Source organism: Tenebrio molitor, chromosome 7 (genome assembly GCF_963966145.1).
Source record: "Tenebrio molitor chromosome 7, icTenMoli1.1, whole genome shotgun sequence".
Lineage (NCBI taxonomy): Eukaryota > Metazoa > Arthropoda > Insecta > Coleoptera > Tenebrionidae > Tenebrio > Tenebrio molitor.
The window spans coordinates 4172201-4194216 of NC_091052.1; the positions used below are offsets into that span (position 1 = coordinate 4172201).

Here is a 22016-nt window from a genome sequence, read left to right on the forward strand (position 1 = left end):
TCTGAAAAAGAGATTAGGTATATTTTGTCAGTGTCATGTGAATATATTTTACAAACTCGACAGATTTAACAATTAGATATTTAATTAACAAAAACGTTCATTCCGCGACTGTTGAGGATGTTGCAATAACTTATTTGGAACTTTCACTTTGTCTCTTGGTAAAGTCAATCATTCGTTGCACGAAAAAATGTTTCTGCGAGATGAAACTTGAAGAGAGCAATAATTAACTTTAATATTTGACGACGGCGAGATGACATCTGGTAAAAAATTTAAGATGACTGCTCGCTCTGCGAACCAGGAAAATGGCAAAATTACTGGCAAGAACAACGCAGGATCTTTAATAAACCATAAGGAAGTGACAGCAAATGTTCAACATTATAAATTAATTGAAACAATTCTGATAATTGGATACAAATTGTTCCGCATAGATGAAATTAAAAATTAACACAACACGTTTCTGTTAGAAACGTGGTGAACATTCGAATCAGATTAGAGTCCAGTTTTAGATGATTCTTGTTCTTTTTGTGCTCCAGAGTCGTCGAAATTTTAACGGCAAGATAAAATTAATCGCATTACAAAACCTCCAGAGCTAGCTAATTTCGATAGATTCAAAACTGTTGTTTTTTTTTTGTTTATCTAATCAACTTTCCTCTGTACTCTTCATTTGCATAAATGCAGAAAAACACTGACTGTAATATAACAACAATAATTTTACGACCTTCGTATGAGAAAAACGTTAATTTTATAGGTAATTGTTTGTGTTTTACAAAGTATATAAAAATAACAAAATAAAAAATGTAGTACGATTCCTTGGAAGTGATGTAGTCAAGGTAACTCAGATTTCAACTGAGTATTATTGACCGTTATCGGCGGGTTACTGGGACTTGAGGCCACGAAGAACCGGCTGAAGACCAAGTGTGCATGTGGAACCTGAGACAACCTCTTTTGCTCCGGAGCTTCGGGCGTGAATATTGTTATTTTTATGGGTAACTAACACATGACTGAGAAAGTGTGGTCTCACCTGCCACAGACTAAAAACTCTTCATTTGTAACAATATTCGATAACGCGAGTGCTAATTCTAGACGAATGCTCGATCACATCAAGAGTTCCTTGAAGAAATGAGAAAAGCACGGAGAGCACCCTCACTCGAGGAAAGTAGTCCAGCATATGCACAATGAATCGATATAAAGTGTACATCTATCGAGTTTTTGGAAACAAAATTTAATTACATATTTCGATGAAGTGTAACCACGAATTCCACTCGCTTGCCTCACTTAATTAACTTCCCGGTTGAAAAAAATCAATTGAATAACATAACAAATTAATAGGACTATTAGTTCGACTTCCAGTCAGTTGCACAACACAGAATTTTGCAGCAATCGCGTGTAGGTTAGTATATCTTGAATTGACGTCATCACCATTGTCTGCTAACTGTACCAAGATTTATTGGTAGAAGACAATAAAACGGCAATCCTGGCATGTTATTGTACAACTTGAACGACATCAAAGAGTTACGTAATTTGAGCGACATATCGGCATATCGTAAGGCGATCGATCAACTTGCAAAGTGGACTTAAAAGACCACTTTGTTTAATTTAATTCCGCGAAAAGAGAAACATACTTCAATTATCAGATAGGTGGGTCTCATCACGAACCATTTTTACCATAATTAATTTCCAGAACAAAGAAGTGGTCTTTGTTTTACGGCAAATTAGCAAAATGGATTTTCTGTTTCAACAAATCATAAATTGTTTGAAGGTCAAAGACATTGATGAAATAGTATCAAGCGGCAACAGCCACCGCCCTGTCCTACCCCACCCGATTATCGACTGATAAAACGTGAAATTTTCGTGCCATCACTGGAGACACCACACATTTTTATACACTTTACTACAACATAAACTTTTAAAATATTATTTTAAGGTTCATGCGAAAATTACGTCGATCACGCGAACGTCCGACCAACCGGTGTAATTACTGTGATACAAAAATTAAATTGGTTTTATTTAGTTATTTGCTGTCTAAATAATATAATTTAGAGTCTATTACGTCCGCAAAAAACCATCGGGTTATGTATTTGGATACCTCCTTTGAAAATACGAGCGTACCAAGTCAAGGGGAAAAATCTGCATCAAAAATGTATACCACTTCCAATTATGAATACTGATCTGGTAATCTAATGTAAAACATCACGAACCAAATTGTGGAAATTCGTACCAGCCTTCTTTGGATTGCCACCGCACGCGATATGATAGAACTCATCGCGAGGGTGCTGTCAAGTGAAAAGTACTCTAAAAGCTTTAAAACGGGCATAAATCTTTTTCGTCAAAAAATTCCGTGCGGTTTTAAAAAATTTTACAAAAAATAAAAGACATGGATACGCAATGTTGTAATGCTATTTTCTCAACGTTAAACTGTTAAATTAGATTAAAACGTCGCTTTGCATTCACTTTTACCAACTATATTTGGATCCCCGATAATTATCGATTCGTTTCTGGTAACTATGAAATTACATCTTTCGCACACAAAAGAAAGTAAACAATTAAATTCGTAGTAAATAACACTTTCGTTGCTTTTTATGTCGGCTGAAGTAGATTTTTAACGTTTTCTGTTTGCATTTTTAAGCATTCGAATACAGTAATTTGAGTATCACGAATCAAATAATTATAGGGGAACGAGATGAGCCAATATTGAGCCATTCTATCAACGGAGAACCTAAGAGATGATTAAATCTGGATATCGACAATACAAGAGACACGCTGGCTTCTCTTGAGTAATGCCAACCTTCACGAATAAACCTAATCCAGGAGATGACGCCAATTTTTATTTTATTATTATGTCGTCATAATATCAAAATTTTTTCATGTTCCAAGTTTCTATAATAGGATAGTTTTCTCATTCCTTTTTTACCAATGTAAGGTCAACGATGTTTCAGTAACAATGTGCGTTACAACTACTACAACTACATTATTGCTTTCTCTAAATTTATTATTGCAAAAAAGTGAAACACGCGAGATTTTTACACTAGTTACATCACCTGAAACAAAATCACTTCATGACCATACATGGAAAGCTGCTAACCAGACACAATAATATCAGAAAGGTATGTGCTACTACGTAACTATGGATAAGACATAGAATGCATATCTGCTGTCAATGCAAACTGCCGTTTGATTATTAATTTATTAATATACATCACACGAAATAGATACCATATTGCAACCTGTCCGATTTGCAATACGCAAATTGAACAAAATGTTAAATCGGTGTTACTCGACCTAGTCCTTTTTATCGTATCGATTGGACAAAGCTTGCATGCAGTACTGCAACCGGCCATCTCCGCAGCTCAAACGCCAATCGACAGCTCCCTTCGTCTAAAATTAGCGCCCTTATTTATAGTCGATTGAGATATCCCACGATATTAATGGTAAATCCCACAGCGTTTACCAACAGAAATTCGCCTATAAAATATTGTAGCCAGACAATATGATACTGTTGCCATGGAGGCCGCCCGCTTTGTCACCACATTTACAAACCTCCGAATGTGGGATTTCAACATATAGACTGAAATCCGAGTGCATTGTTCTAGGGGTTGTGCAGTGGAGAGAATGGAAGAGGTGATGATAAGACCTTCAACTCGAGATTTTAACGATGGGTTCCACAAAGAAAATGGAATGGATATAACACGGTTCTTGGATAAAGCAACCAATTAAAAAAGGCAACATTTGCAAACCGATGCTATCAATTATGCCAGGAGTGAAGCTGGAAACACTATAATTAACAATAAAGCGTTATGGTGCATCGACAATTGACTACCGTTAGAGACCCGATAACACATCGCCATGAAAAGAAGCGGATGCACTTGAAAAATTAACGCTCTCATTATTGTATATTTGGAATGTTGTACGCGAGTGTAATTATCAATTACAGAAGCGAATCTCGTAAAATCCACATTCGAGCGAAAAATTGTGTGGAGGGTTCAGTGACCCAAACTTTATTTGTATCGCATTTAAACAAAGTTGAAATTGACTTTCGCAAAGCTCCAGGTTTAACTGAACCCGCAGTTAGATCCAATGGGCAGACATAACTGTTACGACATGGTTTATCAGTGCAATTCTATCAATCGATAGTACTGCAGCAACAATAGAGCGACTCGACAATTTGATGGACTTATGCAAATCAAGTGAAAGAAAATCTTCACGTGAGACCACCGTGGCGGGATTTTGTAACCTTCACGTTAAAAAGAAATACGTTTGTGGACAAAATTAAAAGTCATTTTGAACGGTGCAGCTGTGTGGAAGCTTCGTTTTATTACACGTCGAGTAAATTTTTAAATTGAAAGCTTTCAAATAATCAGTCGTGCCATTTACATGACATAAATGAATGTTTAACAAACGCGTTAGTACCGAATGAAGAGTGTTGCATCGCTTTTAAGTTACTTAATGCAAATGTTAATCTTTGAATTTAATTAATTTCTTGAAATATTTTGTAACTGCAAGAACAGTTTTTACTCAATAGTACTTCCCTTGTTAACAACAATCCTTTAGAAATTTTCCTTTACGCGAATCGTTGCGAAAGCGTTTTGTGAGCAAATTTATTTAATTTTGATAGCTTTTCAAAAATCGACCTTGAAGAAAACTTCGACCTTTTGATACACCTACTTATCATTGATCGTCCTCATTTTCACCTAACAAACAATTAAAATAATCTACATAAAAAACAAAATTACGTAACTGTGCAATTAAAAGCGGAAAAACGCGAATAGTTACAAATCTGTACTTCTTGAATTTTGATAAATACCTAGTCAAAAAAAAAAACGGTGTTAAATATGTATTTTTCTCATTCTTCTGTGCAACGCAAAAATATTTTTACGACTTCGCACATTAAGCGATAAGCGTAAAAAAAACTTTAATCATCACCTTGTTGAGAAGACAAAAGCTGAAACATAATTACCAGATCAAATACGATATTTCTGGAATTAGAATATCCTTGATTCGAGTCTCACCATTGTTGTTTTGCAAAAAATAACGTGAATCCGCTTAATAATAAGCTGGAAGAGTCTTTCGATATTTGAATCGCTGCTTGAGAAAAATTTAGACTAAGAATCGGAAGCAGTTCTGGTTACTTTTTTGTTCCGCATCCTCATCGTGTGATGAACGAGTTAATTATCCACACTAGTGTATTTCCGCCACTTCATTTCATTAGAAATGAAGAACTATATTTATAGAGTGGTGGAAAAGCAAGTCATCAAACACTGCAATTCAGGATGTCCGACAGCTATAACAAGATTTTTTTCAGCTTTTAGTGTTACTTTGGACAGTTGTCGAATTGAAAATAGATGTCAGGTAAAAATCTGACGAGCGTGTAACTTCTATTTCGTGTATTCAAAAAGTAAAAGGTGATGTAGTTTTAGGTTAGCAACAAAAACTACTACTATTGAATTGTTCTTGGGAAAACAAGATTTCCAAATGTTTAGAAACTTGAAGAAAAACATTGCAGTGTGAAAGAGAGCGTGATCTGGAAGGTCCTGGTTCCTCTGTGTCAAATAAACAAGACACATTTTAAGGTCCGAACATTGAAATCTTAATGGGCAAAACCTGCACTGTTACAGTAATAAAGAAAATTGCTTCAAGAGCAGTTCGTGAACTAGACTGCATCTAATTGTTTTAATAAAAGCGGGTACTTTTTGTTCGATCTTATATGCCTTCCATTGTATTGAGAAAAAGTGTTGGCCATTAAGGTTAATTGGACATAATCGTCGCTTTTACTGTTCAAATAACGCAATCTGTGTAATTATTTTTAAGTGGAGCTTATATTTAAGATACAAAACTAAGATATTTAATTTTTTGAAAACAATATCCACCTTCAAAGACATACACCTGCCATTTTTTGTACTTCACATCGTGAACATGTGAATAATCTTCAGGCGATTAACTGGGATCAGATAAGACTGAACTGGTTTATCATTCAACTCGAACAACTTTTAAGAAAATATGACCCAGAATAGATTTGATTTCCGCATGTAGGTATCCTACTAATTTCGGTTAAGTTAATTAGTGTTTTCGAATGTGCCGGACCGAGAAACAATTCAGAACGTGTTTTTAATATTTAACTGTTTGGAAAAAATTGAAACCTTGGTTCCTGAAAGGTTAGCTGTAATTGCTGCCGTCACAATCACGACTGAAAATACGTGATGTGATGTGATGTCATTCTGACGTACTGAAAATACAAAACCCACTGGTATTCAATAATCGCGATTTTTCTCTTAAACACCTTTACCATTAAAAGTAAGTGTTATCACCGACTGTGAAGTGACTCATTGCCCCAGAGTGGCAAGAATAACTATCCAATGATAAATCACTTCTTTCGCAAGAGTGAACGCCTTAGGTTTGATGATAAACCACTTCACGGTTACATTCTGACTCTGAGGTAATAATTATCATTCTACGGACATTACTACGGAAACTTGATGGATTATCGAATGAAAAAAACAGCAACCCTCACCTCCGGGTTAATAACATCAAACACTACTTAATGAAAAATCAATTCCAACCAAAAAAATACATATGTACTACTTTAATGTATGGCTCTCTTTAAATAGATGGTGCGAATGCTAAATGAAGAAAGTGTCCGTTAATGACTTGTAATAGTTGTTCCAAAATAGCTCAATTCGCACCAGGTCAGTGTGTTAAAATATCAAAATGCACATTAACCGTACGTATCACGGATGGCACAATATGGCGATTTCACACATTCATAATGTGGGGAACCAAAAATTGAACAAACAATGCGTTTCCAACGAGAATAAGCGAAATTTGAATTTTATATTAATCACATTTGCAAGATAATCTCAATAATGTTTGCTAGAGAAACTGTACAAAATGCGATTTGTAGAGGCTATTATTTCAAAAGTCCAGCTGTTTATCTCACGAACAATAAGTTTCACAAACAAAACAAAAATATTCCAGTTTGCTGTGCAGCGTTGGAAAAGTTCAGAAGACGCATTACCAAGAGAGCTATAAATTCCGTTTAAGTCTTTTTCCAGAAGTATGAATCATTGGATGAAATGAAAATAGGTGAGCAACTCCATGTGGTAAATTATAAATAATTTCACCTCAAGTTTCATATATGAACAAGTAAAACTGGAATTACATGTTCACCATAAAAATGCTCTTTACATTCCACTAATGCAGCTCGCTCTGCTGGAAGACTACCCCATTCGACAGTTCCTGCGAGATGCTTAAATATATCAGCCAACCGGAATGCCCTTGGATAAATTATGAACCTGCATTTGTGATTAATTTACAGTCACTGGCTAGTAATTTTATGACCCTATGAGCGTTTCCACTTGTAATTATTACACCGCTTCAAAATAAAGCAAAACTGGATAATGCCTACAGTTCACTTTTGTCAATGAAGTTGTCTCACACTGGGACTGCTTATTACGTACGAAAAAAGTAGCACACGCACGACCCAAGAAGCATAATGCATGTCATTTTGGTAAAAAATTATGTTTTCTTTTGGACAAAAGCTTGTAAATCGTCTCTTGTGCTTGCTATCGTACGACCTCAACATGCAATAATTCTACAAACATTGCAGAATAATTTGTATGGGAATGGAATTATTGTTATCTGTGATGCGTTCTTTTGCGATAATCGGGGAGTGTTGGTGCGAAAGTGTAATGTTTTAAAATTGCAACACTGCATAAATTTATTACTCTTTTTCAAAATCATTTTCGCGATTCGCTTTTACCGCTTGGTTGTTCACCAATCAATCTTATGGGATTTCATCACACCAGCTAGAAATTGTTTTCCGACTAAATTGACATCATCAGCAGCAGGAAGGCAACGGTCCATTCAAAATTACGAACATTCCATTCTTGTCAAGGAGGATTCAAGGACCTCTTTTCGTTACCTGCGACTTTCAAATACTCTCCAGACTGGATAAATGATGTATATAAAATGCACTGTTTAACACTCGTTCCGTACATATTCATAGTTTTGAAGATTACTTTTATTAAGTAATTTATTCCAATACTTCAGTTCATTGAATTAAATTAACGGTATTCATCCTTGCACAGTCAATGGTTAATAAAACAACCAGTTGTTCTGATGCGGGTAAGCGTTTTACGACTCGGTTTCCATTTTTAACGCGACCCAAAACCAAACGGTGGTCCAAATCTGGGTGTTTTTTTATTAAAGAATAAACGATATTTTTCTTTACTTTCTTCTCTTTCAATAGCTGTTTTGTACAAACTATAAGCCTAGTTATTTCTGAATGAGAGACCTACAAAACTGCGACATGAGAAACTTATTACGATCAATTTGGTTATTTTTTGTGTATCTGAAACCATAATAAAGGTACAGTAATAGTCAAACCCAGTGAATCAGACCACGAAATTCCGGCAATAATAATGGTTAATAAGGTAAAAATCCAGCGCTAGAAATGGCAAATCGGAATAACCGAAGGCGCACATCCGCAAAGTTTTTTTTTTTTTAATGAACAAATATTGACATTCCCACTTTAGAAATTTAGGAAAATATTGACCAATGGTGCGCTACTGGAATGTTTATCTAAAAATTCCGCAAGAGATAGTAACTTTTTACTGAATTCTTTTCGACGTATTTTTTTCTCTGCATTACGACTGTGTTAAGAAACATGTGTCTTCTCTTGGGAAACACTCGTAAAAGCCAAACTGTAAAACCCCATCCGTACGTAAGAAATTTGCAAGTTTGTGACGTTCGCAACCTACCAGCTCTTATCAAGTGGTATACTAACTTTGATGTCTTATTCAGAAAGGATGATTTAATTTTGTTTACACATAATATGCTTGTAGAAACTGTTTGGTAACACCAGCAAAAAAAAACTCCAGTTCCATTAATTACACATATTTTCGGCTTCAAATCACTGATTAAAGGACGCTACCTGTGCAGCCATCCACTTACCGAGTACAAAAAGGGGGCCCCAGTGTTGTAGTATCCCCTGCTCATCTTGTCAAAGGTTCATATGCACCCTCGTCATCAACCACAAAACGGAAGTGAACCATTTCACTGAATTCACATAATTCTGTTCATTTCGGAAAACTACACATCATTTTATTGAACAATGAACATTTTTAACGTTAATTAAGCAATGATAAGTTAACAAGGTCAGGTGATTTTTCACTGCGATATTGTAGCAAGCTGGTTTCCGACTGCTGTATGTAACATGCCGTGACGTAGGTTAATTTAATGCTTGATTAACGCATTTTATGAAGATAAATAATTTACAAATACAAATAAAATAACATACTAACAGCACTGTTACCCTCCGTGAGTCACTTATAAACTGGCAATTTCCCGATTGTTTGGTTACCTGTCAAATTGTGCTCTTGGCCATCTCGCGGTGAAAGACCATATTAATAAACCCGCCAACTTGGTCGGTAATTTGAATAATGACTTCTCAAATTCTGATCATACGATTTATTTTATTTATAAAAACATTCCGTTTACATTTTTATGTCAAATTCTCTAAAAAAAGCAGTTCTGATTTTTTGTTTTCAATAAAAATTGTGAGACGGTAAAGTTCTGGACACGGCAGCTCCGCTGCTCGTAGGTTCTTGGCATTCACAAAGAACATTTGTCTTTTTGACTTGTAAATTATCACCGAGATTTTCTTCCAGTTGAAGGGACCTTTTTTCTATAGAACTATGTAACCGCGTAAGACGTTCATCAGAACAAGGAGCATTTTTTGTGATTTCGGTTACTAAATTTTTTATAATACCGTTAATAAAACCATCTACTGACTTTTCACTGATCGAACTCGACCTTAAACGGTCTTCCCAGGTGTCCAATTTTTTGCTATCAATATTTCTAGAATTCGCCAGTTTCAATACTCCTTCAAAAATATCCAACTGTCTTGTAAAAGTTTTCTCGATGATTTCGAGAAGTTCCAATTCTGCTTGTTGTCGTGGTCTGTTATCATGAAACTTTTTATCCAAAACTGTCTTCAAAAGCTCGATAACATTTCCGTCGATATCGACAGAACTCACAGAAGACGGTGTTTGCAAATCAAAGTCTCGTTCGACGTCAGCAAAACTGCGTTGGTCATAGGAAATTATGCTGATTTCCTGATCTGCACCGTTGTTAAGCTCATATCTACCGGTACGAATTTTAGATAAAATATAGTTTTTGAGGGAACGAAGAAACTTGAATTTTCTAAAGATTAGCTCGTGGAAGGTTTCGTCTCTGCTGTTAACATTCGTATTAGATTTACTTCTAAACAAAAATCCGTCCATTAATTTGATTCCGATAAATTACACAAAAATTTTAGTAAAAATTAAATTCTTAGTTAAAGCACCTAATGTCATTCTGACTGTCGCACTCTTGATAATTGTGAAAAAGACAAACAAAAACAACTTTACTGTACTGTCACATGTAACGTCAAAATTGGAGTACCTATAATTCTCTCTCGACCAACTTATTGTTTATTTTTCTTGGCCTTTCTGGCCGACCGTGAGCTTGCCAGAGGTGCCCCCGCAGGAGGTATTGACCCAAAAGATTGTACAGTGTTCGTTTGCACAGCAGAATCTGCGATAACACTTGCAACTTGCTCATCTTCTAAAATATGAGGCTCAACGTGAAGATCGGTTTGCGTTTCTGCATCTGTAAAAGTTCGGAGCCTCATATTTGATCCCTTTCGGACTCGATCTCTCAATTCTAAACATATTTCACTCAAAGCATCATCGTCTAGAAGAAGACAGTTTGCCAAGTTCAGTTTTGTTGACGTCAAGGGTAGCACGTGAGGTCGAGGCAAATTAATTATCTTGATACTAGTTTCTTGGATGTCCAGAAACGGAATGTACTCCAAACGAGAGTAAAAGACTTTTTCGTCTTGGTCTGGTTTGAGACAAACGTCTCCTTGACATTTCCATTCTGAAAGGGTACACGTGTTTCATAATTTCTCCAAAGGGGCGCAGAAAATACAAACGAATTAGAGTTTGGACTCCGTGTTCCACAAAAAATTTTTTACTTCCAGAGGATTTGTAAGACCACATTTAAGTATCTTAAGAAACGTTTGGTTTAGATAATTTTAAATTTAGTTCTTTCCCATTACATTTTGATTAGAAATAAAATGTCAAAAGCGTATTTGACATTTCGCTGTTCTCTCACGCCAAGTTTTGATTTTCGGATGTCTATTTAAAAATAAACATAAAAAATTGAAGGTCGTTAAAAACCTAAAATTACTATGCTCTCGTAACATAGAAAATGATTGTGAATAAAAATCACTATAATTTTATGTTATTACACATGATATTTATGAAACTTCCTGTTCTTCACCTGAAATCGGTAAATAAAAGAATATAACAATGTACAATGTTATTTTTTTACTTCATCCAAAACTAGAACGTTTATCCTGTTTAACTGTAAACTCGTATTCTTTATCTTATTAAAAATGCAAAATAATATCAATAAGCTAATACCGAGCGATCATTTAAAAAATAAATCGAGTTTGCTTTGGAGCCTATGCTATAGCATGGGTTGCCATAGGTAACACGCCGACTCGATTTATTTTTTAATTGATCGCACCGTATTTTATCTAAATTTGAATTTTAACTGGAGATTCAGCAAACGAGAAATCGAGTTCTTTCAATATTTTTTGTTTATTCACTAACTGTTTAATTTCAGTATTTTTCATTTAAAATCAACTGTAATAACGTATTATGTTTAATTAGTCACGGCTTTTAAATAATTACAAAATAAAATAGACATGCTATTGGTAGCAATTTCGACTTGATAAAATAATGACTTAAATTAAAAGTGAAAGTTTAAGAATTCTGCAAATAAATATTTAAGTAATTGACACTAAACGAAGTTATCGCGATCTGTATTACTACGTTGATTAATTTTCCACAAATTACTATAGCTAAACAACTTGAACAAGATAAGTGTTTTTGATTTTATTTAAATATTCCTGATTTCAAATTCAAGATTTAAACAGAGACAGTCATTGTAGATATCACTGTGCTCAAGCCAATTCTTATGGTATAAAAAATAAATAAAAACCGTAAAATCCTTTAAATAAATTTCTCTTGTTTTGTTTTTCTCTTGTTTATGCTGCCGCGAACACGATTTGTCTATATTGTACAATTTGTAGCCTACATTTTATGATTCAGTTGGTATTGAAACATGTGTTGTCTAAAACTTCCGGTTTTTATAGTTAATGGAGAGCGTATTTCCTGAACTGCAGACATGCCACATCTATATGGCTACATTATACCTAATTTTTAACTGTACATAAAACATGGGTGTTCCGCCATCCGTGTCAGAATTTACTGTATCAAATGCAGCAAGTCTAGTGAGAAAATCAACTTGTTGTTAACACCGCAAAAAATTCACAAAGCTACACAATTACACCGTTTCGAAAAAAATGCCCTTGAAATTTGTGTGATACTTCTTTTGTTACAATTAATAAAACCATGCTGAAGTGACGTTTTAAAGTAAAGCAATGATTAATAACTAACCTTGTCCTTCTTAGGTGCAGACGACTTGCCCATGGGCCGAAAATTCCTGAAAATCCATGCGAGGCAGCAGTCACATCACGGTTATACTTCACTAGAACGTAGCAGCATTTTGAAAATCACAAATCGCTTAATAAAATTAGAACTTTATCAAACTGCACACTTTCAAACACTGGAAACAGTTGAAACAAGTGGTGGAAGCGCGCCCGACTCATTTAGAGATCCGTCAAGCACCCAACCGAGACAACACTTCGCATGGAACGTAAATTTTACAAGGGAAATCATATCACTGCGTTAATATTTCCACAGCGAAGCCGCCACTGTTGAGATGCGAAAATCTCGCTTCACGAATTTTCCCAACGCACCTCTCTCATCACAGTCGACAATCAAAATGCGGCCGACGAACGTAATTCCTTCGTAAATCCGGATTTTACAATTTGTTTCGTGTAAAATATCGCATTTACACGCATTCCACTGCACCACGAACCGACAAAGAATCAAGCGAGGTTGGGAAAATTGGTTAATTTCATTTTCAAAAGTACGTTCCATGGTAACGGACGTTGACAAGGAGCTAAACCATCAAACGGGTTCTTTCCGACGAGAAAAACATGGCTCAAGACGCAAATACCGCCAAGACAAATTTAAGCCCTACCAATACGTCGGAATCGAGTCTGAGACTTCCAGTCACTAAAGTGAGTATTTATTTTAATGGATTCAATAGTAGAGTTGATGATAAATGTGGTGGATGCGCTAGTACCACACTTGAATTTATTTTAAGGCCCCGAGTTACACGACCGATGATCCGTGGGTAACTCAGGACACGATACACTACTTGAGTCCTGTAACCACAGCAAGAACTGTCTATGAGGGCGATTTTGACTACAGCCGCTTTGTCCCATTTTTGGGGGGGCTCAGTTTGCCGGCATTTTCCACAGAATCGACAATATCATGTGAAGAACCAGGACTACAAAGGACGTTGGCCATTATAAAACCGGAAGCAATGATATACAAAGATGTCGTTTTAAAAGCTATTGTGGATAAAGGATTCAGTATTATCGGTGTAAGTACAATACACTGTAGTGCTTTAGGCGCTAAACCCTCCTCACCCAACTGTAAATATACGCAGAACAAGTTTCGTTATTCAGATCGAAAAATTGACGCAATTTAATAATCCAGAAATTATGATGGTCGTAAATCATATTAACAGCGAATAATTATTTGCCTAATTTTCCCAACTACAAAACTTTTTAAAAGCGAAAGTTGTGCAAATCAGTCAATTAAAGACTCGCTTCCATAGCGCACCTCTCTGCACGTCCACTTATTAAATCCTATCAGTAATTTATCATTACTTTCACATTATTGTTAACTAATAGCCACGCCGAACTTTTGACTGGGTAAAACAATAATTATCTCATTGTATTGTACGGCGATTAATGTAGCAAAAAGCGTGAAAGTTGTCTTGATGAGAGTTGAGGTCTTCTGCAGCAAACTCTCCTCTAATTACTCGACAGCAACACCGTTATTAAAATAACAATTTTGTAAAATTAAACGCCCTCATTGTAAACCTCAATTAAATTATGATTGGCATTGGTGAGTAATTATCTTTGAAAGATTGCGAAATAAACCGTTTTGTTTTAATCGCTGCGTCTATAATAATTCAACTGTGAAATTAATAATGCTTTTTATGCACGTTAACAAAATAATCGTGCCCGTTTTAGGAAAGAACCGTGCACTTAACACCAGAACAAGTTGCTGAAATCTACGCTCAGCACTATGGGTGCCCGTCTTTCCCGAATATGGTGGTTTCGGTGAGTTTGGGTCCTCTGCTGGTCTTGTCTTTGGCGGGTTTAAACGCGGTAGAAAAATGGAAATCGATGGTGGGACCGTACAAAACACTGCAGTCTGAATGGTTCTTGCCTCTGAATGTCAGAAATCGGTTTGGGTTTCACGTGGACATCCCTGACGCTTTGCACGCGTCGGAAAATGTTAAAGATGCAAACAGGGAAAATAGATATTTTTACCCGCAAAGTACGAATTATTGTATCGAACATTTCTGCAACCCAAAATATTCAAATTCATATTTTGGGTTTCATGTACCAAATTTTGTTCGCAGGTATTTTGGAACCCATCATCAGCGAACTGTACAAAGTGGAAGATTATTGTAATTTGTACGTCAATCCCACATTGCTGAACGGGCTGGTACAACTTGTTAGAAAAAAGCCTGCGGATCCTATAATTTTTTTGGCAGAATGGCTTCTGCTAAACAATCCGTTTCAACCAACTGTACCCTACAGGGTCGCAATGGCGCCGACGTAATAAAAGACACTTTTCAAAACGTATTATTTATTTTAGAGTTAGATACAATTTAACTTAAATACGTTAAAAGTCAATTCTTATCACAGTTCCCATTTCACAACACATGGCCATCGAAAAACAAACTCATTAGGAAAATTAGACGACGATTAAACTGTGACTAACAAGCCTTTGATCCAATCACTCTAAAAATAAGCTTAAAGAATATCAATAAGATGAATTTATTAATAACAAACTTTGGTGGGTAATTAATAGACAATGTTTAGTAACTATTCTTAAATTTGAATTAATAAACTAGGTTGTCCATGTTGTTATTAAGTCAAACGTCGCTTCTTAATTCTGGAAATTTCATTACGATCGATTAATATTTTTATTCATTTAAAACAACACTTACACTTGGAGATGTGCCTCGCTTTGTGCGCCCTTGTGCCAACCAGACTTTTTCCTGACAATGTTTCTTCGCCTAAACATGACAATGAGTTGTGCAATTACGCCAAAAACTTACACTTACCCCGTCCCCACAGCTTTCGGCATTCTCTTTGCTGGCACACCAATAGCTGGGTCCCCAAGTACACTTGTTGTCTCCTACCAAGAGCGCACGGTTTGGACGGGCGACTTTATTAGCACATAATCCTATTTCCCTGCACACCAACCCTTTGTCTGCCAAATGAATGATCAAATTGTAGATCGTTACTCCGTACTTTTTGGTAATTTCGATGCACTTAAAAAAACAAGTCAGACAAATTTTGCGTTTTTATTTTGCGATTTACTTTGCTTTGGTCCTTGTGCGGCAACGCACGGCACGCTTTTTCGAGGACGTGTTCGACGTTGTGGTCGACTTTAGGATTGGCCAAAATTTTTTCCATCGCATACACTAGAGTCTCGCAAATGGCACATTCAAAAATTTCAACTGAAATATTGTATACGTAATGGAACCGTGGAAATTAAAACCGATGTTACCTTTAACTTCGGCAATCTGGTCACTGCACAGATGCAACATGCGACAAATTTCACTAGGCACAGTTGCTGCTATCAAAAGTTGGATGACAGTGTCCCCATATTCGTCGACAAAATCGTTACATTCCTTGCTGACTGATCGCGGCATGTAGTTGCAAATGTCATGAACCGTTCTTATGATATCCTCCTAGATAAATTTTTATTTAAAAAGGTACATCTCTACACTCCTAGCACTGACCTCTGTTTTGTTATCCTTCAATTGATCTTGAATTTCCTTCATGACAAATTCGCAAATTATGCACTGTGCGTTGTTATTAACAATTGGAGACTGTTGAACATCTCTTCCATTTATGGTATAATCAAGGATGGTGTTTGTAGCTGAAATCAATAATTTGCAATTTGATTGTTACTTGTTTGTAAAACATACATGGATCTCCGCCTATTATGCCAGTTGCTGGTTGACTATCTGAACAGAGTTTGAGATACACGCAAACTTCTTGTGGAGTCAAATCAGCGATCAATAATTCAACCAATTCGTCTGTGTAAGTGTTGACAAAGTCATCACATTCTGCGGCCAGGTCCTTTGGTAAACGTTCACACAACTTATTGAGGGCACTTTTGATGTTTTCCTACACACAACAGAGAAAACAATCGAAAAGTTACTTTAAAAAACGAGCAACTGACAAATCAACAACACATTAGCAAATTCTTACACACAAAATGTAAAAGTACGGCGAAAAATTTATTCAAAACAAATATACATTCGATAATTTTGTTTCTACTTTAAAATCAAACGGTATTTTTTTCTTTTGAAATACCTTTTCCTCTGCTTCACGCAACGAGGATCGATCATCTTTCTTACCTCGGTTTTTTTGTCTTTCACCATTTCTTCCAATTTAGAAACGGCAAACAAACACAGTGGACATTTAGAACCGTCACTCTCTTGGTGCATGAATACTTCCACTTCTTGAACATCGGCAGAGGGGCACGCCCTGATCAGTGGACAAACTTGGGAGGGATCGATTTCTTGTGCCAAAATTGCAACCAGTGCAGGTTCATACGTATTGACAAATTCAATACAGGTACTATTAATGCTGCGCGGCAATTTACTGCAGGCCTTGTCAATGACAGCCTTAATTTCTTCCTAAAATATAAAACGATATTATGCGTTGCGCAAGTGATTCAAATGTACCTCTGTTGCAGGATCTGTAATGGCCTGTTGCAGGTAATGTAAGAAGTATTCGCAAAACACGCAAGTTTCGGAGTTGTACAGTTGAGAGTGTGGAGGCATCAAACGATCAATTGGTAACTGTGCTTGTTCTGGACTCTCCATGATTTTCACTGATGAACTGTCTTTGCCCATGTTAATGCGGATCAAAGGTTTCTGTGTAGGAGCCGGGGTGATTTCTAGAGCAATTTGTGCTGTCTGGACAGGCAAAAGAGGGATTATTGCCGCCTGCTTTAAATGAATATATTTTTACCAAAACTATTCTAAGCAAAGGAAATCTAGTACCTGTCGTGTGCCATTATTTGGGCAAATTCCGGCCAAAACGCAAACAGCATTGGAGTTTAATTCGGAAACCAAGAAGTTGTAAGCAACAGCGTAATATTCGTCAACGAGACTGAGACATTCGGCACTGAACGATTTGGTTTGTTTGCAAAGTCCTTCCAAGACTCGCTTAAATTCATCTTCTGTCGTGTTTGCGACCAATAAATCTCTCAGGTGAGTGACCAATTGTTCACAAAATTCACACGGCAAATCATCTTTTTGTGATCTAAGAAATTAAGTAAGATGCATTTGACCAAAAAAAAAAAGAAAGAAGAAATGTACCCTGCTACTGGGACATATCCAATGTGAGAAATTGGTGTAATTTCAACTTTGGCATGAGTATGAAACTTGGCACTACACTCTCCAGTCATCAAACAGAAGTCATTTGGATTGAGATTCTCTTTAAGATGATTGTAGATCTCGGTAAAGTAAGTTATAATAATGTTGCTGCATCCATCTGACAGACTTCCAGTTTTTCCGCAAATCTATTAACACCACCGTCACAATCTGACATGTAAAAAAATAATTTCCAATTACCTCTAAAAAGCCTTGCAACACTTCGTCTCTGCTCATTTTGTTGAACTTATCTTCCATTATTTCAACCACAGTGTGGCAACCGTCGCAAGTACCCAACGCTTCTGGTTTGTTGTTCGCCTTTTCCTCGGCGATCAACTTGTCAATTTTTTCATTGTTGCACAGCCCTGCCACAGAACATACGACTTGAGGGTTCATCTCTGAAGCTAGAGTATCAACCAGTTCTGGAATATACTCGTCTGCGATTTTATCGCATTCTTTAACGATTGTCTTAAAGTGTAAAAGAGCACATGACCCTTCAAACACTTCTTTGATCAGTTCCTGGAAAAAAAAACATAAACAATGTTTCGACCAAAGACGAGTGGAAATAAATTGTACTTGAGTTTCGTTGCTTTCAAGTTGGTCTCGAGCTTGTTTCACCATGTCCAGACATGTCTGACAAACGCTGCTGCTGTCTGGAGGCAACTCCTTGTGGATCCACACTGTCTGGATGCAATGTTTTACAGCACGACAATTCGCTGCTGTGCTACAAAATTATTTTTATTGGTGGTGTGCCTTAATAAAAAATGCTTGTGCGATGATTACATCTTAAAGAATTTTCTTTCACAGTGGTTTGAACAAGTGTCATTATAAAAAAGACAACATTCAATTTGCGCAATAAGCTCAAGCATTACTATTAAATAAACGTTATATAATTGAAGTGTAGAAAAAAACGCAAAGTAAACAACAAAGAAATAAAGGATTGTGTGAAAGATAACATTTGAAACAGGATAGCCTGAGGTACGATTATTAATGCAAAATATTTATGCACAATTGTTGTTATGTTTTAAAAATAAAGATAGAGCATTATATGTACATTATCAGAGAGATATGCATAATGTCTTTATCAGCGTTGAGTAAAAGATACTTACGTCAAGTTCTGACACCAATACGTTGGTCCCCAAGTACATTCTTTAGAATTTATCAAACGTTTGTGTCCGGGACGTGGAGGAACAAAAACTCCGCTGGTCAGGGCTGTAATCATTAATAAATATTGTCGTGTTAATAATAAAAATTATGTGTATAACAATAAAAATCTAGTTAAAATATTTACACAAAATGATGACTGGTGTTTATGGCCTAGAGATTTGAAAATCACCAATCAGAAAAATTACTCGTTTAATGAATGTAAATAATTCATTGCAAATAAAAAATATAAATATTGACTCTATTCAATTGACAAAAAAAGTTTTGGTCACGCCAGATAGGAATAATCTCATTTATTGATTGCGCAAGATGGAGTAAAGCAAGCATTTTTAGGAGAAGTCAATGTATTCTCGCTCTACAACTTTGTAATGCGTGTACATAAGTTTATTAAGCAGTGATTCATCAGCTAATGAACATAAAATACCATTTAGAAAACTGGCTATTGTTATAAATTATTCATTTCATTGACGAATTTTTATGGCAATCACAGCTGTCTTTTTTGATTTAATTAAGGTGTAAAATGTCGATCCGCAAACCCGTATCCTGCGACGTTATCCTTGAGAGATCGAAGCGTGCATGAATTTGAACTTTTTGTTTTTGCTTTTCTTTTAAATATTGTAATTTCATCTTCATGCATGTTTCCCGTCTTCTTTCAAGGTGAAAGCGAATCGATTTAAAAATGCTTTCTACAATTTTTATCACTAAAAGATTCTGGTAACGGTTAAAACACAAAAACAACTTAAAAATTATCTGTTTGTGACGGTCGAAATTTTGCAAATCAGATAGATATGCGTAATAAGTTTTATTTTTAATTGAGATGTCGTAGATAAATGTTGTGCCGTTGCCAAAGTTCAATTTGTAAACAATACCAAACACAAAGACTTTTGTTTGGAAACAACTATCTGAACCACATGGAATCTTCCGAAGCAACGGGTGTCGCATATATATTTTTTTTATCACTGAAGAACAGGAAACTGTGGGAATCACCCTTCGTCGAATTTTTTCAAGTCACATGCTCGACAATCGACATATAAAATCATGACTCATTAACTCAATGCATCATTGATTTAATGCGGTTTCAAGGACTCCAAACTTTTGATTTTGTGCATTCGAATCAGGTAATTGAGATTTAATAAGTTACCCAAACGAACGATTGAGATAATTTGGTTGAAATGTCAAATACATAAACAATAACAAAGAGGCGATCTGATTGATGAAAGTGAATGAGCAAACTCACCGAAAAACGCCACAAGGGATATGAATATTTGTATCTTCATTTTAAAGAAGATAAAATACTACAACAATTTTGTTCCTGATCAATAATATTGTCAACACTTTTGCACGTCACTCAATAGTCAATACAGCTGACTTATTTGCGTTTTCAATGCTGCAGTCGGCTGGCGTCGCCCAGCATCGGAAAATTTCAGATGTACTAGGTCGTACAAAACCTGTCCAGAATTTAAATTATTCGCAATATTTAAATTAAGATGTGACAAATTGTAGAATTATAAACTCCCATTGGAATTTTAAGTTACGAATATCCTTTTGTACTTATTTCTAAGCGAAATGATTGTTCAAATGGAAGCTCTGAGGAAGTGATTTTAGGCGCCAGATTTAAATTTGAAGGGTGATAGATACATTTATTATCTGTTATGTAAAAAGTTATCAATAATAATTTAACTTTTGGACTATCTACATTTAGAATATGACGGATAACATTTAGATTAACACTAATGAGTGTCGACTGTCCATTTAAGTAATTCATGCTTTTGATATTTGTTTGTAGGTTAAATATTAATCTGAATTAAGCAATGTAATAATTTGAAAATTCTCCATTTCACTGTCATTTCATTGTTATCTTGAACACTGTAACAATTAAAAGATCGTTTATTTCAATGTGTATATAATGAAGTGGTAAAACATTTGGTATCTTGAACATTATAATAATAAAAAGATCTTTCACTAATATACAGTTGCGGAATTAAAATTTCGAGCAGTATTGTCATTTTTATATTGTATATCAAGTTTTGTTAAAAAAAATTGAAAAAAAGAAGTTAGAATTATGTTCACAAATAATATTCACATCATCGTTGCGTTGACGAGATAAAATAGTGCTATTGAAGTTTCTAATTTTGTATTATTTTACACGCAAATTAAAGATAAAAAAATTGTATAAATTTGTGTGAAAAAAGGAATGATAAGATAATGTTATAAATATAAAAATGATATTTATTATAGGCAATTTAACATACTCCTGTATTTAATGGGTTGCATACCGTCTTATACAGACTTATACAGACCCTAGTGAAAGTTAAATGCAACCAGTAATGCGTTATTCAGTGATAACTTGATACATACCTTTAGTTACTATGAAATCTGGACACTCCTGGCATTATTGACAATCACTTGACAGTTGCTTTTTGTATAATTCTGAAATAATTTTTGTTAATTAAAATGTGCTCCGATGACGAACGGATCGATATGATATTGATATATTATTTTTTTGTTTGACACTGTCAGAATTTGAGAATTTTCTCCTGTGTGAACGGATTTTGATAAATTTGACAACTTGTCAAAACGAAACATCAAGCTAATTTCAAAGATTTTCAGCGATTTGGAGCCTTTGGGGGGCTCGTCGAACAAAAAAACCTTGTATTCAACTCGTTCTTGTGTAATTTGGGCTTTTCTAAGCACTCGTGGACCTTTAAAACTCTCGTTTCACTCGAGTTTTAAACTGGCCCACTCATGTCAAAAAAAGCCCAAATTACACACGAACTCGTTAAATAAACTACTATTATGATGAGTCAGTTTCTTAAATAAAAAGATATATTGTCGACTACTGCCATTTTAAAATTTTTATAATTGAGACTTTTGTGAGGGATGTCCAAACCATACAAAAGTTTAAAATAATTCGTGTTTTTGGATCAAGTTATGAATGAAAAACGTATTGCTGGCTGTATTTAATTTTTGTTAGGGTCGGAAAGTTATGTGAATCAGTCTGTATACATTTATGGAATAATTGTAGTAAATATTTAAAGACAGGTTTTAATATTCGTTCAGTTGTTGATATTATTTAATAACGTTGCTCAAGAGCTAAAATTTTCCTGGATGCAATAAGGTAAATTAGGTTAATCTCAGCCTGTACCTAGCACTCACAATGAAAACAATTTTGCTCTTAGATAAAAGTACATAATATT

At 35.4% G+C, this 22016-nt stretch overlaps 3 protein-coding genes across 12 annotated transcripts in view; 1 reads left to right on the forward strand and 2 right to left on the reverse strand.

Annotated features, from left to right (window-relative positions):
• Positions 1–12618, reverse strand: part of jvl (javelin-like) — a 44474-nt gene extending 31856 nt beyond the window's left edge. For 2 of the 8 annotated variants that reach the window (XM_069052576.1, XM_069052578.1), the window contains exon 1: positions 8947–9383. Coding sequence is in view for 7 of the 8 variants with exons in the window: in XM_069052578.1 (XP_068908679.1) it covers positions 8947–8991 (45 nt within the window). In the remaining variant the exon portion in view is untranslated. Of the gene's footprint in view, positions 1–8946; positions 9400–12503 lie in introns of those variants that run through there. The other 6 variants (XM_069052572.1, XM_069052571.1, XM_069052573.1 and 3 more) reach the window with 6 other exon arrangements.
• Positions 12619–12686: 68 nt separating this feature from the next.
• Positions 12687–14829, forward strand: LOC138134368 (nucleoside diphosphate kinase homolog 5). Its single transcript, XM_069052585.1, has 4 exons — positions 12687–13192; positions 13279–13560; positions 14219–14528; positions 14614–14829. The coding sequence occupies exons 1-4, from the start codon at positions 13109–13111 to the stop codon at positions 14814–14816; spliced, it is 879 nt and encodes a 292-aa protein (XP_068908686.1). The 5' UTR covers positions 12687–13108; the 3' UTR covers positions 14817–14829.
• On the reverse strand, positions 14827–20218 carry Sap-r (Saposin-related). 3 transcript variants are annotated; one of them, XM_069052567.1, is made up of 15 exons: positions 20057–20218; positions 18765–18867; positions 18232–18379; positions 17857–18174; positions 17602–17804; positions 17284–17545; positions 16963–17196; positions 16633–16914; positions 16198–16399; positions 16009–16148; positions 15774–15957; positions 15584–15723; positions 15325–15534; positions 15208–15276; positions 14827–15152 (listed from the first exon to the last, which is right to left on the reverse strand). In XM_069052567.1, the coding sequence occupies exons 1-15, from the start codon at positions 20094–20096 to the stop codon at positions 15147–15149; spliced, it is 2541 nt and encodes an 846-aa protein (XP_068908668.1). In that variant the 5' UTR covers positions 20097–20218; the 3' UTR covers positions 14827–15146. The 3 variants fall into 3 exon arrangements, with proteins under 3 accessions (XP_068908668.1, XP_068908667.1, XP_068908666.1); XM_069052566.1 differs by having other exon boundaries at positions 16963–17226; XM_069052565.1 differs by having other exon boundaries at positions 16963–17229.
• Between the last annotated feature and the right edge of the window lie 1798 nt (positions 20219–22016).

Coding starts and splice junctions, on each gene's coding strand:
- LOC138134368 (XM_069052585.1), top strand. CDS start 13,109: ATGGCTCAAGACGCAAATACCGCCAAGACAAATTTAAGCCCTACCAAT. Junction 13,561..14,218: donor AAGGATTCAGTATTATCGGT/GTAAGTACAATA, acceptor TGCCCGTTTTAG/GAAAGAACCGTGCACTTAAC. Junction 14,529..14,613: donor TAGATATTTTTACCCGCAAA/GTACGAATTATT, acceptor TTTTGTTCGCAG/GTATTTTGGAACCCATCATC.
- Sap-r (XM_069052565.1), bottom strand. CDS start 20,096: ATGAAGATACAAATATTCATATCCCTTGTGGCGTTTTTCG. Junction 18,175..18,231: donor TTGAAAGCAACGAAACTCAA/GTACAATTTATT, acceptor TTTTTTTTCCAG/GAACTGATCAAAGAAGTGTT. Junction 16,149..16,197: donor CATAATAGGCGGAGATCCAT/GTATGTTTTACA, acceptor TATTGATTTCAG/CTACAAACACCATCCTTGAT.